This window comes from Buteo buteo, chromosome 3 (genome assembly GCF_964188355.1).
Source record: "Buteo buteo chromosome 3, bButBut1.hap1.1, whole genome shotgun sequence".
In the NCBI taxonomy this organism is placed as follows: Eukaryota; Metazoa; Chordata; class Aves; order Accipitriformes; family Accipitridae; genus Buteo; species Buteo buteo.
The window spans coordinates 18,973,764-18,991,921 of NC_134173.1; the positions used below are offsets into that span (position 1 = coordinate 18,973,764).

The 18,158-nt window shown below is 39.3% G+C and overlaps 1 protein-coding gene across 2 annotated transcripts in view; it reads right to left on the reverse strand.

Annotated features, from left to right (window-relative positions):
- The window catches only part of GNAL (G protein subunit alpha L), a 190,904-nt gene that overhangs the window by 44,427 nt on the left and 128,319 nt on the right, over nucleotides 1-18,158 (reverse strand). For both annotated transcript variants that reach the window (XM_075022952.1, XM_075022953.1), the window contains exon 5: nucleotides 9,090-9,187. In XM_075022952.1, the coding sequence (XP_074879053.1) occupies nucleotides 9,090-9,187 (98 nt within the window). The remainder of the gene's footprint in view (nucleotides 1-9,089; nucleotides 9,188-18,158) is intronic.

The following is an 18,158-nucleotide window of genomic DNA, read 5'->3' on the forward strand; positions in this document are numbered from 1 at the left end:
ACCCTGGCTTCTTGTAGATCCTAACATAAACAAGGCTGTGTACATGTATTAGCGCAGAGGAGCCTGTGTATGCAGAGTCTGGCCAGTGAATAGTTCCTTAAGGAAGAAATATGACTCTTGGCCTTTCTTTATCCTGTGGTGTGAAGCTGTCTACTTGAAAAAAGAAAAGCTGACCATCTCTAAGTGAAAAAAAGGCATGTGGCATTTAAGGAAAGCCGAACCCCAAGTGTAAATAATTTGACAGTATCCCATATAATTTGCCATTAAATTTTCAGTGCTCTTATTTCTTTTTTAAGCATCCAACTTAGTTATTATACAGTTGTATTATATTAAATTTATTATGTAAACAAGTGTTTCACAGTAGGTTAGGTTTAAGGTAACAGAATATGGAACATCATTTTCTCTAGAGCATAGTAAAAAAAAAATCCCACAGAAAAAATTTAAAATACATTTGTGTTACATAATAAGCTTATTAATAGGCTAACATATTCTTTGACCAACTAATCTCTTCCACTGAGAACATGCATACACTCGACAATGAATTGTAAATGAACAGACTGAATTAAATTCTATATCAATCGACATAAGCTGGAGAAGTGGAGTAAATATCAGTGACTCTTAACGTCCCCTGCAATATGACGAAGCTGGCTTTGGTCATAGTTTACTCTTTCTCCCACGCACACACTGGAAGTCCTAAACCAAGAACAGCATATAAATAACACCAGAACTGACAGAATGACCTACAACTTCCTTATAAAATCTACTCATAAATCCTGTGTGCAGATTCTAGATAACCAACATCTGCAGTTTTATTTCATTTGAAGATGTTTTGAGATGCTGACGCTGAGCAATGATTCACAATTAGGACTTCTGGAGTTAAGCTGTATCAGCACGGTTACTATAAGTGACCCTTAATTTTACTCTTTCTTTGACTTGATAGTATGGAATACACAGGTTTTAAGATTCTCTTATCTGTACTCTAGATAGGTATCAACTTTCAAGGCAACTTTCAAAGTCTGCTTATTAACTTTGTTATTTTCAATTCATATACTTTAAAAAGACCTCATATTATTTGTAACACACAAAATTCAACCAAATGTCCCTCATTGAAGTCCAGTCCTTCAATGAAGTCCAGTCCTACAGAGAAGGCCTCCCTTCCCCCTGCTCAATATCCCAGATTCTGGTCGTTTTCACTGGTCACACTGGCCCACTGTGCCAGTTCACTGACTCAGCCCCATAGCAGTACCTATTCACTTCTGTCCTTACTGCTGTGATGTAAAATAAACACAGCCCTTCCTCTTTAACAATAAACACAACAGAATGCTCCTTCTTTGCTTTAAAGGATATTAACACTTTAAGAGCGTATATACTGAGGGTGATGCCAAGTGTCTTGATTCTTTAGCAGGCTTTTGCTCAGGCTTTAAAAGCCTATTAGTATATTGCAAATACAATTGCAAAAGCCTCTGAAAGTCTGCAGTTTACTTCTGCAGAAGGGACATGGAAAAATGTATCTCCGAATTAAATATAGGATACTAACACAGAAAACTAAATGCAGGCAAGCTCAACTGATGGACCTATTTGCAATTCTCTAATTCACTTAATGTATCAGATTTCCAAATGGGGCTGAGTTGCTGTGTTACACTAACATGTCCTGCACCTACTATTACACCATGTATGCAAACAGTCAGGAAAAAATTTAAGAAAACCACTCATCAGGCGTTCAGGAAAAACTGAAAAAAATATTGTTGACTAGGGAGGAAAGAACTCTTTCCTCAACAGAATAAAGTCAGCTCTGTTATATTTTTCAAAGGAAACTAGAAATGTTTAATAAAACATTTTAAAAAGAGTCGAAGTGTACCTTCATGCATTTGTTACAACTTTGGTTGGTCTTTAGACTTTGCTCGGTCTTTAGACTTTATTACTACCTTGAATTGAGGTTCAGGAATATTTTATGTTCTTCTGCCTTACGTTTTCAACCTTTTCGCTTGTTCTAAAACTGCAGAAAACAGACCGTCATGCACACAGGAGTGCGTGGAAAAATGCATGTTTTAATTTTATGTTTGAGCAGCCCATCTAGGGCTGCTTAAAGGCTTCTCCAATGGTAACTACTTGATAGGAAAAAACATTTGTCATAATAATTTTTAAAAGACAGAGAGGGTGCTGCATTTATAAATTATTTTCTCCCTTATTTTTTAATTGAGAACTATAATTGTCTTCTCTAGGTATGGAAAGCATTTGTGAACTGAAGTGGCTAAAACAGGCGGGTACATGCCTGTATGCCATACTGGCTATTTGTAAATGGTACTTTCATACTGCTACTTCCTCCAAACTGAAAATACAAAGGCATTTTGGGGGTTTCTAGAGCTGCTGCTGCTTCTTCCATATTTTTATACTTATAACTACTAGTACTGTAACATCATGGTCACATTTTGATTACCAAAATGAAGATAGAATTGATTAAGTCTAATGATTTTTTTGTGAGGACAGAAAAGAGAACAACAACAACAAAATCACAGCAACAGATGAAATGGTTATTTCAGAGAATTCCCAGTGCATATTTTAAGAAACCACAACTCTGCCTCTCAAGAGTGTGGTCTACTAGTTAGTAAACTGAAAAATTTAAGCATTACACACTGCAAAATGACTTTTGTCCTATCTGGCAACCACCCCTGTTTAGAAGACTCATCAGTAAGGCTAAAGTAATTACTCTGTAGTTACAACCCCTCTCTTTCTTTCTATCATTAAATAACAATTTACTGGTTGGTTAAGGTTTATACTTTAAATCAGGTAAGTGGAGAAAACCTGTTTGTGAATTAACCAAACAAAACTTGCTTTTAACTTATGTAATGAATTTGTAAGGTTTGAAAGTGATACTGCATGAGAGATCCTAAAAGGAAAAGCGAAGAAACTTCATCATCACAGTAAGTTGTTTATATATGAACCAGAACAGAATTTTAAATGGAAGAAAATGATATTATTATGGTTTTCCCACATCAACATAAAAAATTCAGTTACATTAGGAATGAAACATTTATAATTAATACTCTTCCTCATTTTTCTAAGCATTTGCCCTATATTTAATAAGCAGTTACCAAGTTTAAAAACGAATCACCGCTTTTAAAAGTAATATACTCTAGTTTATAATCAGTATGTTTACCTTAATTTATCATACATACATCCACATTTACTTCAGCACCCATTATGATGAAAGAATTTTTATTAAAGACAAAAAGTGAAGATGAAAGGGTGTTCTGAGCTCTTTCACACCTTCTGGCTCTAGTCTGCCAATAAAAAGCATGTTTCAAATATGAATCCAAAGCCACAGTCATAGTATGTTACATTTGAAAATAAACGTTACCGCCATGTGTAAAGGACTTCAAAAACGTTTAGACCATGATTCTCTGATCAGCATGCAAGACAACTTCTCTCCTCCTCCCTACTCCTTCCCACTCTCCCTCTGCTCCCTTCCTTTCCACAATAAAAACATGATTTCAGCAGCTGTATTTCATGGGCCTGCCTTCAATGAGCTGCCTTACTTTCTCAGGCAGACGCAAAGAAACACCAAGGTGTCTTCAAAGCAAGCAGCCAACAGGGAAAGCACAAAGAGGACTTTGCAAACCTGAGGCTGGACATGCCGTGCTCTTAGATGGACGTCTGCACAAAGCCACTTGATTGTCTTCCATTTCTGTTTTCTCTACGCGGGCATAACAGTCCTAACGAGAACCAAGTCTGGCACTGGGACTGTTAGCATGCAGGCAGCATGTTTCAGAGCAACAGGACATCAAAATCTTTCCAAACACAGAGATGGCAACGTGTCATACACTGTAGCACTCCCAGGTGGTTTGACAAAGCCAGCAGATTGGTAGGAATTAATTTGGGGTTTTGTCTCCAATGATGTCACAGCACACACATACCACACTGCTCTCCAGGGACAAAATGGAAGACTTACAGTTCCTTAACATTTTTTCCCCTAAGTGGTGCAGATACTCTGAATACAGATCTTTCTTACTTGTCAGTTTAAATATAGATTGCTGGACTAATGATTTCACAGATAATACATCTGCATAAACCAGAAAAGTCTCTTATTCAACAGTAACTGCATTTGTATTTTCTGTTGCAGTTTTGTCACGCTATATGCAAGCACACCAGGTCAGATTCTTTTGGCCTCTTGCTGGTCATGTTCCTGGAGAACATAAATGATGAAGAAACTGTTCTTGTTTCCTTCAGCAATAGAGAACAGGGGTGCTACGGGCCTCCAGGCATCCAACTTTGGAGAGTCGCTGTTTTTCAGGTGAACTTTCAGTGACCTTTACTATCTGAATTACCCCTACACAGCAGTTACTATGAAGAAACCTGGGACAGGGCCAAGAGCATACAAATCCAACTGAAGGCACCAATTCCATGCATCTCCTTTGACAAAGACATATGATATGGGTTATATAAAAAATGTTTGATAGGCTGCAACAGTCAGTCACTGATTGATACAGCCAATTATCAGGGACAGTTTTATGCAAAATATTAAGTGGTTTGTTGAACTTTTCAGCAAAACTTCAACTCAGATCTCAAGGGCATCCAAGAGATTACTTTTCTTCATGTTCCAATGTTCTTAAATTAGACAGAGCTGAACGGTGTATGCTGATGGAGAGCCCATGACCAAGTACACAAAGCAGGGCATAATCCCTAGATTTAATCCTATATATGGTGGAAATTCTAAACCACACAAACCCACTGAGATGATAGAAAGCACCTCCTTCCTATTCTGTAATGATAGAGGAAAAAAAATCCTGATTCTGCTATTCCGCTACCAAAGCTGGGAAAGCTGAAGCCTCATACATTGTCAGAATAAAAAACCTGCTCGATACCATTGAGACACCAGGAGTTATTACTATGGCACTTTCAAAGGAGACAGAATTAGGAATAGAAAAGATCTTGGCATTGAAAAGGTTAATACTGGGAACAACGGCACTGCTGCAGGTGGCTTGGGTTCACTGAGAACTGGTGTTGGGAGGGCATTGCAGGAAGGACTTAGCTACCACTGCTGCTGATGCAGCCTGTGTCTGACCCGTCTCTGTGAGAGCTTTAGCAGAATCCAATTTGGAGTATGATACAGCCAATCTTCTAGGAAAATCCCTAGAAGAAGCAGTATTAAGCAACAAATCCTGAAGCCACACTAAGTGAAAGTATACAAATTGCACTAATGCTCATATTTATTTACAGTCATGCTTGTAGCCTGTGTACATACCACCACAGTGGACTGAAGTGCCACACTAGACGAAAGAAGCAGATAATGCCAAGGTAGATTTTCTGACCTCAGACTGTACGAGGGAATTTAGGGATGACTAAATACGTCCATGTGAGTAATTAGGGAAAAGGAAAGTTAGAAATATGCTTGGTTGCAAGAAGTGCTGCTGTTGAGAAAAAAATTTATGTTTTCTCATAACAGGAGTTGAATCTGTGGACAACAACATGAAGAACTTTTTTTTTAATTACTCCACTTAATACCAGGATGGACGCCTCAGACGTTGGCTGAAACCGTTCTCCAAGATAGAATAACTGCAAAGAAAAAGAACTTGAGGTGTGTCTTTTCCACGTATATTAGCTCAAATATAAAATAAATTTTCTTTGGCCAAGCTCACATCCCTTTTGTTTGCTTTCCTGAGAACTTGCATAATCAAGTTTTATTAGACCAAGTGTTTGCATACAGACCAATTTAGGCCTTCACACTGAAGCATATCAGAAGTGGTGTATTTTACCAGGGAAAGAAGATTGATAGACAAACTGGGATAAAGTATTGGCTGAGGGCAGAGTTCCCTTAAATCCTTGGTTTACTTCCTACACCGAGAAACTCAGTGAGCCGAAGTACAACCCTTCCAGCTAGGGCCACCTATGCACGCACACACTGTTATTTTGTGTGAATGCAATGGGACAAAATTCAACACTGGAACCTTCGCTTAGAGAAGTGCAGATACTCCCTCCATGGGAGAGTCATATAAGAGTATTAAAATGGTCTGACAGGCTGTGCCTTATCCTCATTTTCATGAAGGAACAGTACCCTGGTAATTTAAAAGGGCATTAAAGATCAAGGAAAAACAACTTTCAGGCTTAATGTAAATAAAACATTTGCCTTTGTGTCTTTTTACTACCTCTGTTTCCAGCCAAATATTTCTCCCACAGTAATAAAGAAAATTAGGTTAAGTTTTAAAAATACAGAAGCTCTGTACTGTAGCCAAATTCAACTATTCCAAAACACACTGTATTTGTAACTCACTTAACAGTCAGCAAGTTGGGCTCCTGACTTTATAATTTGCTAATAATGATTTTCTGTATTTTAAGTCACCCACCCAATTTGTAGTCCGGTGATATTTTTAACGCATGGGATTTTTTTGGTTTTGCTTTGTTGTTTTTTTTTTAAGCAGAGAAATTAGTGGTGACCTACTGATAATGTTCTTTGTTCACTATCAAGTAAAAGATTAGGAATTAGCTGATGGCGTGGGATGCTTTCTCCCAAAGCCAGTGTAATGAAAACACTGCAGATGTTTCGAAATCCCACAGTAAGCATGTGTATCAGCATTACACTCCTTCCCTTTTTTCCTTTACCAATTAAAGATGACCATGGACAAGTTTTGAGAGAAATGCCATCCGCTCCTGCTGAACCAGAAAGACAGCACCCTCACAGTTAGTATTTTCTAAGTGCACATACAAAATCATAACGTGCATATCAGAACTGTATTTCTAACCTAGCCTCATACGCTCTGTCTGATACAAGGCGGACATGACCCCACCACTCTGAGTAAGGTCCATCCAATGCTAGCACAGAAATGTTCTTCTAGGTAAACCAACTACTGTTGTTGCGCATTATATAAATACACACGCGCAGCAAAGACACAGCAACATTAAAGTCTCTTTTCAATTGACTCTATTAGTACCATTTTAATTTTCAAGGAATGATGGAGGGGCAGATAAAAGTTGGGTGTATTTTTAACATCTTCTTTCTGCTAAGATTACACTTCACCATTTTAAATCATCAATACCTGTGAGAAAAAGGCTGTTTAATCATATCAATGACATGGCTCTTCCCGAGTTTCAAGTCTCTGCTCTAAGACTGAAGGCTTGTAAATGTGGATAAGTCACTTAGCTGTTACATTTTCAGGTACATCATGAAATGGAAAGCACAGATACACTCAAGGGATATTTAAGTATCAAATACTATTTCATACAATGTCTTGAAGGTGAAGAATTATGCAAGCGTTGTATTTGCTACTATAATATATAATCTCAGAATAAAGAAAAAGCAAGCCAGCTAGAAGATATGGAGGGAAGATACACAGAAAAAACCCCCAATAATCTTCCTTTAAGCTTTTAGGAAAAAAGGTAGTAGGATTTAGTTTTATGTTTCAGGACAGTGGACTTCATTCTGGATCCATTTTTTTCCCCATTTGTGTTTTTGTTTGGACATAACACAAGACTAACACTGTTCTCCTTGTCAAAGCCCGTAAATAGGCATCATTTTTTTAAGGGAAAGCACAGTACCATTAATACTATAATTCAGTGTCTTCCTTTTTTGCCTGGTCCTTTCAGCATCATTTTCCAAAGCAGGACTGGGAGACACAATGCCCTTTACTGATCAGTAAAGTAAGTTTTACATTCATATATTTAAATACATGCCATTATTCTGTTTTCTTGGTCTGATGTCTTATTTGAGTCTATTAATAGATATCATAAACAGTCAGTCTGGACTTCTCAGCAAGCATAGCTCAGATCTGTACTACGGCAGTGGTGGTGGGCAAGGGCAGAAGGGAAACCCACTGATCACAATTTAGGACAACTTTCTAGTTTTTTTTGTGTACAACCACTGCTTTCATTTCTAGCCACTCTGGACTGTGAGCAAATGCCCAAGTTTTGGTAAATTCAGACCACTGAGGTCAAATGAGTTCCCTCCTACACATATGTAATTTTCCCTTGCTTCTACATGCTGATGAATCATTACTGGATCCTCCTCTTTCCCAAAAATACTCTGGAAAGAGGGAGAAGAATCTAGGACCCAAAGCACTGAAATTCCCCACTGTGGCAGAAGCGCGACAAGGCCTTTAGCGACATGGCCTGTTTCCTCTGCTTCAGCCTTGGCACCGAGAGCAGAGAGGACAGAAAAACAAAGCACCAAGTGCTACAACAGAGTTGTGGCATTGCTGCTGACCATACTGCCAATTAGACAAATCATAACACACTAGAGCATGTTCTCTGAAAACCCTAAATCACATAGCAACTGTAAGAGTATACATTTTTGCAACAGCAGTTCACATGAAATGGGTATTTTTGGTCAAAGTCTAATTCAGAGCTGGGTTATTACCGAGGTCAGCTGAATTTTGTAGCCCTGGCATGTTAACAGACTATTTCTGGATTAATCTGTTTTCATCAATGTACTGTGTATTTATGATTTGCACCTTCACAATCTACTACACATCTCTTTTCAGAACATTTCCAATCAGATAAACCTGTTTTGAGGATTATGACCATTACACACACATGTACCGCTTCACTTGATGGATATGAAGGAAAGAATACCAAATGTACTACTACCTTTAATGAAATACTGCTTATCACCCCACCCCCCACCCCGAAAATATTTTAGTAATGCAGGTATGCATCTGGTTGGGTAAAAATCTCAGAAGCTTTAATGGAATATGAAAACACAGAGCAACTTCAGTGCTGTCTGGGTCTCAGAATTTAAAACCAAGCATTTTCCTTAGATCGGCTCTACATTTTTTAAACTTAATAGTTTCAATTGAAATGATTTTATGTAAATCTTCTTCGGATTGAGTAAAGATACTTAAAATTATTTAATTTGATTTTTTCATACTCATCTTCATTAGCTGTTAAATATTTGAGGCAGAATATTTAGCTGTATAGTAATGGCAAACTATGATAAAACAATCAATTACTTTTGCTATACGTGCTCAGACTATATGGAGAATTAAAATGATAATCGCTGCATTGCAAAACTCCCAGATCTTGCTAATATAAATACATTTTCTAACTTGTTATAGAGGATTACATTCTTGGCTATTAATTTCATAGAAAGAAATACTTACTACTGCGCACAGTCAATCAGTTGATATTCGTTTGACCTTTCGAAGCATGCCTTTACGCCTTCATCATCCCAGAGCTTTTTTGCATGTTCAAAAAATTCCTGAAATTTGGAAAGGCAACAAATAAGAGAACATTTCTCAATATTTTCAATCCCCAGTCTATATGTTGCTCCTTCCCCCCAACCTTCATGCTTTATTCTTTTGCAGAATGATAGATTACACCTTTAAAGAAGAAAAGCAATAAACGTTTATTAGCAAAATTGCAGGAAAATATACTGAACATATGGCTGCTGACAGTTTCCAGTACATGGTATGTAATGAAGACTGTCTTCAAAATTCATGCCAATCCATATATATAAAATTCACTGCAAGTACAAATGTTACCTAGAAGCACGTTCACTTAATTTTTAACTGAATTTATGCTTCTATCATGGAAAAGTTATAAAGGTGATGCAAAAAGTTGCTCAGCTTATGAACATTAGCTTCCCAGAGAAAGATCTGGTCTGTAACTTTAAAAAGATTGTGTAATTTTTCCTGAAAAACACAACTTTCTGCTGCTTGGTATTTTCTCATGCAATATAATAGTGATTGCAAGACTTTCAGAGTCTTTGCTCAACACCACTTCCTCCAAGCAGCTGCCTGGCACAATGTGCTTTTCCTAGCAGCTATCCCAGGCAACCCAATCCACAACTATCTGTTGGCAAGCTTATTTCAGAATTATTTGAAAGGGGAATCAAAGCTGTCCTTGGTGACAGTGAAGCCATAGCTCTGTTGTATAAAACGCACACATATAGAGCCGTAGGTCCGACCCTGCCTGCCGGCTCCTCCAGCCCCTTCTTTAGAGCCTCACATGCTCCAGTTTGTTTTAAAGCTGGCAGTCCATTTCATTTTATATCATTACTGGTAAGCCAAATGGTAAGTAACTTTTCCAGCTACAGCTTTCTAAAATCAAATGAAGAATGGTTAAACAAATTAATATTTCCTTTATTATATGACTGAGCCTTTCCTCCCTCAAACCAAACTGTTAAAGTAGCAGGTCAACTTAAACACAGAAGTTGTTTGTTATCTCTTAACACCTCAACACTGCTGCTAAATCATCAGTCCTTTGGTCAGTCATAAATTTGCAAAACCTAACAAATTGCTTTTCCACAGTTCAGTTTGGCTCTGCGTAAAATGGGTGCAATACCACTACTCACTTCATGATCCTGTCAAAATGTTGTGCAAATATCTGAATTCTGAAACTTTCTGAAATTGTCTGCCCGTCCCCCCCCCCGCTTTTTCAGGATGAAAAATTTTTCTCAAAAGACAAAGTCCATAGTGAAAGATCTTGGCAGCAGAGTGAGTTCACTTTTACTCTGTATGGGTTTCCCAACCTTGCATGCCAGCCCTGTGAGGTGCCCCAAAAGGTGACACTCCACTGCTCAGCGACTGCCTGTGACCTGCTGGCGATGTTTTCAGAGAGAGGAAAAACACGAGACAAGATTTTCAGAACAAACTAGTACTGAAAATTATTTAGTTAGGCTTTGAACATGGTGACAGGGGTCCTGAATAACCCCAGAAGTGCTTTTTTCTTTCAACTATATTTTGCACAATGTAGAGAGAGAGAAGAACCCATTCTTTAAGAAGTTTTCAAAACTTTAGAGAAAAGGAGATGTTAAAGCAGGCCTGAAAAACTTTAGCAGAAAGTCTGGGAAGAAGAGAGGAAGCAACACTAGAGATTGGCAGATGCTTATACTGCCCTTGGAATTTATTTCTTCACCTCCATGAGGACATGTTTATTTTGTCTTTGTTATTTTAACGACTTATGTAATGATTGTTTAAAACACTGCAGATCCACCGTTTGAAGTTATGCTACGGATATTATAAACTCTCTGTTCCTACAGCAGAAGGAAAGCAAAAACAAGCTCAAGAAAGGACAAGACATCAAACTAAGTAGGAGAAAGTGGACACACATAACAGAGAGCACAACTATAAGAAAAAGAAAGAAATGGAGAAGTCAAAGTGATAAATACCAGAAAACATGGAACATTCCTCAGACTTGAAGCTTATGCTTGATTGATATTTAGGGCATCAGCTGAATGCATCTCACTTGCTGGCATCTTTGTCCAAAGAAAGGCACTGCCTTCTCAATGGAAGAGTGAGCTCAGGATAAGTGTCAGGGTCCCGAGGCAAAAGGACCCAGCTCTCCCACTCCCTTCAACGGGTGCATGTCCAGCAGCGTAGGACCCCAGCCCTCCCTCCCGCAGGCGCTTGCTGATGCAGGCACAGGGGCCAAGCACGCCATGCCCACCCTCCCCTCCTCCCCGTCAGCAGGCAGGAATTCCCACCTGCCCAGAAATCCATCTCTGAGGGGAACCTACATATAAAAAATGGCCCCTTTCAGCCCCACACAGCCGACGGGAAGGGGACAGGAAGAGGAGAAGGATGTCAGCATGAAAGCATCCTTTCCTGTGTGTGTGTGGGGATGGATTGAGAGACAGCTGCGGATGTAAATAAATAAGTAAATAAATAAAACTGCACAGCTACAGCAGTTTCTAACTTCTCTTCTGTTTTGAAATCCTCTATATGAGCTTTATTTACTCTTAAAAATTTCTTCTGCAAAAGAGGCAATCTTTTCAGCTCAGCTTCTGAGACCCTACAAATATGTTGTAAATACAGGGTTTCCATATTATATGCTTCAAATATTTTCACCTGACCATTACATCTCAAAGCAGTCTATTTAAAATGACTTCCAGACTTCTAGTCCAAAGCAAATCCTATAAAACAGAGCAAATATACTTACTTCATTAAAATGTACCGATCTACTGCAGAGGAGTACACTTGCCTGCAATTTGCCTCCCACACAGCTACCCAATCCTTCTTTCCCAGGTGACTAAAGCCTTCCAGAAAAATCCTTCTTCATTTTAAGACACCAAGTACCACGATCCAACTTTTCACACTTGGTTTTAACCCCTTTCTCGTCTGCTCCAAGTTCTTCAGTATTCTTTCTCCTCAACTGCTGAAGGCTCCCACTGCACACAGTCAAGCACGCGGGAGGATCTTGCTCACACACACCAAACGCGTCTGGATCCCAACCTACTCTCCATCGCAGGACAACATCCAGATAGCAGTCATCATGTTAGCTTCAACCTCTGCAACCAAGCCTGCTTTGCTTGACTGGCCTTCCAGCAACCGCTCCCCAATCCCCAAGACTCATTCCTATAGACCCCAACGCTCGTCACCTCTTCCTCCCGCCACGGCCACGTCATGGCCACCTCGCTGGCAAGCAGGCACTGGTGAGCTAAGGAAGGTGCAGGCTTTGGGCTAAGCCCACCCTGCAGCACCTGCTCTCGGGGCTGCAGCATCCTCGGAGCAGCGGCCACGTTTGGCAACGCCTGTCGCGGGGAAGAGCCAGGTTGCCCAGAGAGGTGGTTGATGTCCCAGCCCAGGAAACATTCCAGGTCAGGTTGGACGGGGCTCTGAGCAACCTGGTCTAGTGGAAGATGTCCCTGCTCATTGCAGGGACGCTGGACTAGATGATCTTTAAAGGTCCCTTCCAACCCAAACCATCCTACGATTCTAATTCAAAGGACAGAGAACTCAGATTTTCTCCAGCTGATAAAGGAAGATGGGCTAAAACTTTTCAGTTAATGTTTCTGGGGGGCGGGGAACTACAAAACATTACCTTAAGTCAGTACAACACAACTAAGGTTTTAAGAGTAAGTTGTGACATTAGCAGCTTATGTTCTGAGATGGCCAAACTAAGGTTTTCTTAAGGGTCTCACTTCTGGAAAGTGGCTATTCAGTTCTTTAAAGTCACGAGCCGGGTCCTTTAAGAGACCTGAACTGAGACGGGAGAAAACAGGGACATGGAAAATCACTAGGGGCATCTGATGCACTTGGTTTGCAAGCACATGCAGCTGACCTCTATTGGATCAAAGTCACTGAAATCTACTAAAAATATTTAGTATACTGAAGAGAACCAGGAATAATGTACTATGCTTGAAAGCAGAAAAACACCTTCATCATGACATGTCCATGAACACCAAACAAAACAGAGCTGTTTCATCCAAACTATTCCTTAGGTACAGAGGCATACCAATATTTGCACCTATTAACATATAAAATAAAACCATTAATATATTTTTTGATGTAGTACTTTAATTAGAGCATTAGAGAAGTAAATGGTGATGCCTCAGGTCTCAGGAGTTACAGGTCTCGTGAATTACAGGTACTTTTTACTTTACACATATTAATTTACACCAGTTACCTAAGAATTTATAGTGATCATTAGACCATACAATACTACAATTTTGATGTGATCAAAATGAAGATGTGACACACAACATCTCAAATATTTACTAACATAAAATTGTCTGGAAATTTTCCACTCTTCCTGAGACAATAAAAAAAAAAAATCAGCCCCACATTCCTGAGATTCCTTTTCACTAGCAGGCAATTTTTGCTACACATAAATATTCACACATCTTAAAATCATGAAGTGGCATTAGGAGGTTATGATTCCTTTCTTTTCCAGAACAAAATAAGTGAAGATGTATATAAAGATAGAAACACCCTGAGCTGATATTACTGATGTAAACAGTATTGTATTTTTACTACATTTTAAAAAGATCTGGTAGAAATATTTTTACTCACTTGTTCCAAGGTAACATTTTGAGTTTGAAAAAAACAGGAGAGAATATATTTCTATAGAGAACATTCCAAGAAACCAATACAGATAAGAAATGCAGATGCACTACAGCTAAGTCTCAAAGTACTGTTTTTCAACTTTGTCCTACTATAAGTTACAGCATGTTCCTGAAATTTAATTTTCCTTATTTTGGAAATAAACTTATTTATTGGTAGGTTACCTTAGAAACTTCCTCCCCCTTATAACTCTTACAAAAAATTTTCAAGTAGCTAAAAAATGGACTTGTTTCACTTTTCAGCTGCCTAAACAGGGAATAAATATTAGTGATGATTAAACAATGACATGTCTTCACGAACAAATCCGTATGTATTTTGGAAACAGAACTTTTCATCTAATTGCTTTACAAACCACAAAAGTTCACGTTAGGTCAGGAACACAATTTTTATTCTATTAAGATTCCTTTCTGTCTTCCTTCCAGATGGAGCATACATTTAATAGCTATCCTGATGTCACCTTTCAGTCTCCCAGAAACTGGGATGTGGAAGACTCCACTGTATTTTCTATTCCACATATTTCTTCTGTTAACACATTGTAAACCTGGAAACAGCTGCTTAGATCAATGTGAAATAAGATTGATCTCCCTCCAGCCAAAATTCATGCTCTTATTCTCCTAAGCTTCAGGACTGTAAGACAATTTCTCATCTAAACCACAGATTAAACCTGTCTGATTAGCCTGACAACCATTTAAAGAAGTGGCAAACGTTACACATTTTCATAGTTCTGCCACTTTGGATGTGAAATGCAGTCATCACTTCTATTCTGAATTTCATTTACTACTTCCTCTTTCACGTACTTAACCAAACAAAAAGTAAATTACACAATGCATTAAAAATTCCCACTCTTACACCTCCCGAGCTCCCAACAACTGCAGCGCGAGATGATCCAGAGAATTCATACGGGAAGGGAGGTACGTGCCTCTCTCCCGAGCAGGGTTTACCCGCCTTGTACTTCCCAATGCACTGGGCAGGGGGTATATAGGCAATCCCAGTCTCCCATCCATTCAACTATGGAAAAGTTCTGTGGAATAAGAGAGTGACAACTGATGGCTAACACTGTGACACTACGAGGATGACACCCAGTGGAGTCCAATTAAGGTTGCATAGGTAAACTACCTTCGGGGTTTTCTAAGTGTGACATATTTGACTCCGCAATCCAAACAACATCCTTTTAAGCATCCTTTTCCGTGTACCACATCCAAGGTCAAAAACTGAACCAGATCCATCAGCCTGCAGCCCGAGCCGCTGAGTGTGGCAGCAACAGCAAGCAGCGGGATGGTGCCTTGCTACGGGGGAGGATGGGCTGGGAGAGGTGACTGGGAGGAAGGACTCTAACCTAGCGCTTTCTCCACTTCCCGCAGAGCTGCAAGGAAGCCCTTTTCCGTGCGGTGTCCGGGGGATGACCAGAGGGACAGCATCCCCACGAAGAGAAGCTCAGCCGAGCCCCCCCCTCACGATCCAGAAAGCTTCGCGGCCGCTGGGTGTGCCGGGCGGGGGCTGCTGCCGTGCTGGATGCAACCGATGCCACAAACCCCATTAGCGTATCGGTATTCTCTTGGGTTTTGTAGCACAAGCCATTGTAAAGTAACAGAAGAATGGCGATTTTAAAAAGTTTGTATGTCAGCCAAGTAAAAGCTGGAATTTAACAGGCTAAAGCAAAAGCTACTTTTGCGGCTCCAGGACTCTCTTGCGAGCCTCTGCAGTCTCTACTCGTGTCAAACAGTTCTCGGATACTCCGATTATGATTAGGGCAATTTAAACTTAAAGAGTTCCACTCCTGCAACTATTAGGTTCTGTTCTTGATAATCATTTTCTCATTAATTCAAGAGTTGTGCATTTGGAATCAGAGACAAACCTTCCCAATATTGCTGCTGTGACTGGGTTCTGCTTTAAATTTAACTTTCTCTACAGCATAACTGCTAAGAATGAAGGGAAAAAAAGCCAACAGAGAAAAATCTCTGTGTTTCTAAACATAATAACCAATATAATCATTAGACAGCTACAAATCTGGTCAAAGGAAGAAAACCACTTTTCCCTGTGGAGGCTACTGACACATCCCCAGTACATAGTCTACCATCATGCTTACCCTATATAAGCATCTTTGAATCTCCAAATAGGGTGGTACTGCTATACATAATAGTTTCTTAATCTCCCAAAGCCTTCAAATCGCCTATGCTTATCCTTGTGTAAGATATACACAGCAGCTCAACATAATATAATCCCACAGGTAAGGTTTTTAGTATGCAGCAAAGAATAAATCATCTGCTTTTTGTTTTAAGAGTGTATACTAATACTATAAATAACATATAATAAAAGTGTTACAAGAAACCCAGAACAGACAGTGACAACTTGCCCCCGTGCCTCCACTTATTACTGGTTTGCTTATGTGAAGCATAGCAACTCATTTTTTATTAAAAATACTCTTCAGCCCTGAACATCTACTGAGTGCAACCATAAGCTGTAGGAACAAAAATTTTTAAATGGACTTAATGAAGAAATTATGGGGTAAAGTACCAGGTAAGACACCCAAGAGAGAAGGAAGCCTGCTCAGTTACCTCTTCCACAAACAAGTACAGTCTCTTGATAATCAGCCTCTTGTTTATGAGACGAAAGTGTCCCCTATGGCTCAGCAAGCTCCACTTCTTAGTCCTTTATGAAATGTTCTGCCTAATAAGCGAGCTGTTTTGCTGTAGGTATACAAAATGCAGCTGCTCAAACTCCTAATGCTGGCAACAAAGACAGGCAAACAGAGTTACAATTTAAAAACAAAAGCAGAATACATGACTTGAATTTTTCCAACAGCAGTGGCGTCAAAACCTTCATCAGCACCCAAGCAATAGCATGAGAAACACTGAAACCATGTAGGAGTGGTCAACTGGCACGCAAGGACCGTGCTTAACAGTAGGGTTCAGAAGTTTCTAAAGCACCAGCACTTACAGTAGATTAATTATACAGAAACCTTTAGGAAAAGTACAACCTCCACCCCCTGCAAGGTATTTTCTGTTGTAATTTGTGGGTGTGCAATAATCAATGCAATTACTTTGCTAGTTAGTGACTCATTCTGATAGGCAAAGCAGCAGTTTGGCCTCTAACCCTCCTCTGAAACCTAACTTTGGATCTATCAAGAAGAGTTACAGAATAACACATCCAGATCCACCTTCTCTCCCTGTTCATTGAACTTGTTTTGCCTTTTTTAGGCTGCAGGCAACAGCCTTGAAGCACTATCAGTCTGCACTAAGCGTAACCTCAGTTCACTACAACCAAACACGGGAGGAGGTAAATAACACCTTCACAGAACACACTTGCGTTGGGGCATCTTATGTTCCAAAAAAACAAAATTAGTTTATTAACTCCTAGGAGAATCTTACCCAACTTGGAAGTGTAAGGGAAGAAGCTGGGGAAACAAACAGCATTTATAAAGGTATAAAAGCACCATTTTCACATAGCTACCACACACCACTGCATCTAGACAAAACGTATGAATTGGGGAGCTCGTTGACAATGTTCAAAAATCAGAAGTGCAACCAGCACAGTACATTCTACGTCCTTTTCTTGAACTATTTTTGTGACTTGACTTTTAAACCCTTACTCTACACTACATTTCCAAGAAGTGTGTACAGTTAAGGTATCAGCCTGATTGCCTTAGCAATTCTATTTCTGCCTGCTAGAAACCTGTACCATCTACCATCTTATTTAACAGAAATCAACAAATTCACTTTTGTGGACCACAGAACTCATCTACAAAGTCTAAGAAATATATTAATACGTTTTTCAAACTCATATGTGTCAAACACTAAAAAAAGGTCTGAAGGTTCTTTAGATCATACTAGCAAAAACAAAAATAAAAACATGATTTTGTGCTTTCACAATATTTTGGGGCCAGCACTGTGGATAAGATAGGCTTTGAAGATAAAAACGCATCACAAGTCAAAGAGCAGTTCCGTGCTTTTTCTTCACTACTTATTAAATAGTGGCTTTTTTTTCTGAGCTAGACAATGAAGCTTTTATCACACTTAAAACAAAAACCTCTGACTCAATCTTCTAGTTTCCATTTTAACTGTGTATTTCAACTTTCAGTCTGCCATCACAAATCCTTGAACGCTGCTGCCTACCTGCTATTTTGAGGGAGCCATCAAGCTCTCTACTAAGGAAAGTAGGAGAAATAATTTAAGCAAATTACTTAGTGTACGTAGTGCCTAAAAAATGTGTTGTGCCGAGGACGCAAAGCTCATGCACATTCTTTTCCTTGAAGGTATTTTGGTTTTGTCTATGTTAGGACTTCTCCCTGAATGCAGATAAAGATCTTCATTTAGAAAAAACACCTCTCAAATTATTTGTGAAAGTAATTACAGGTGTGTTACACAATCCTGCAACATCGCTGCCCTC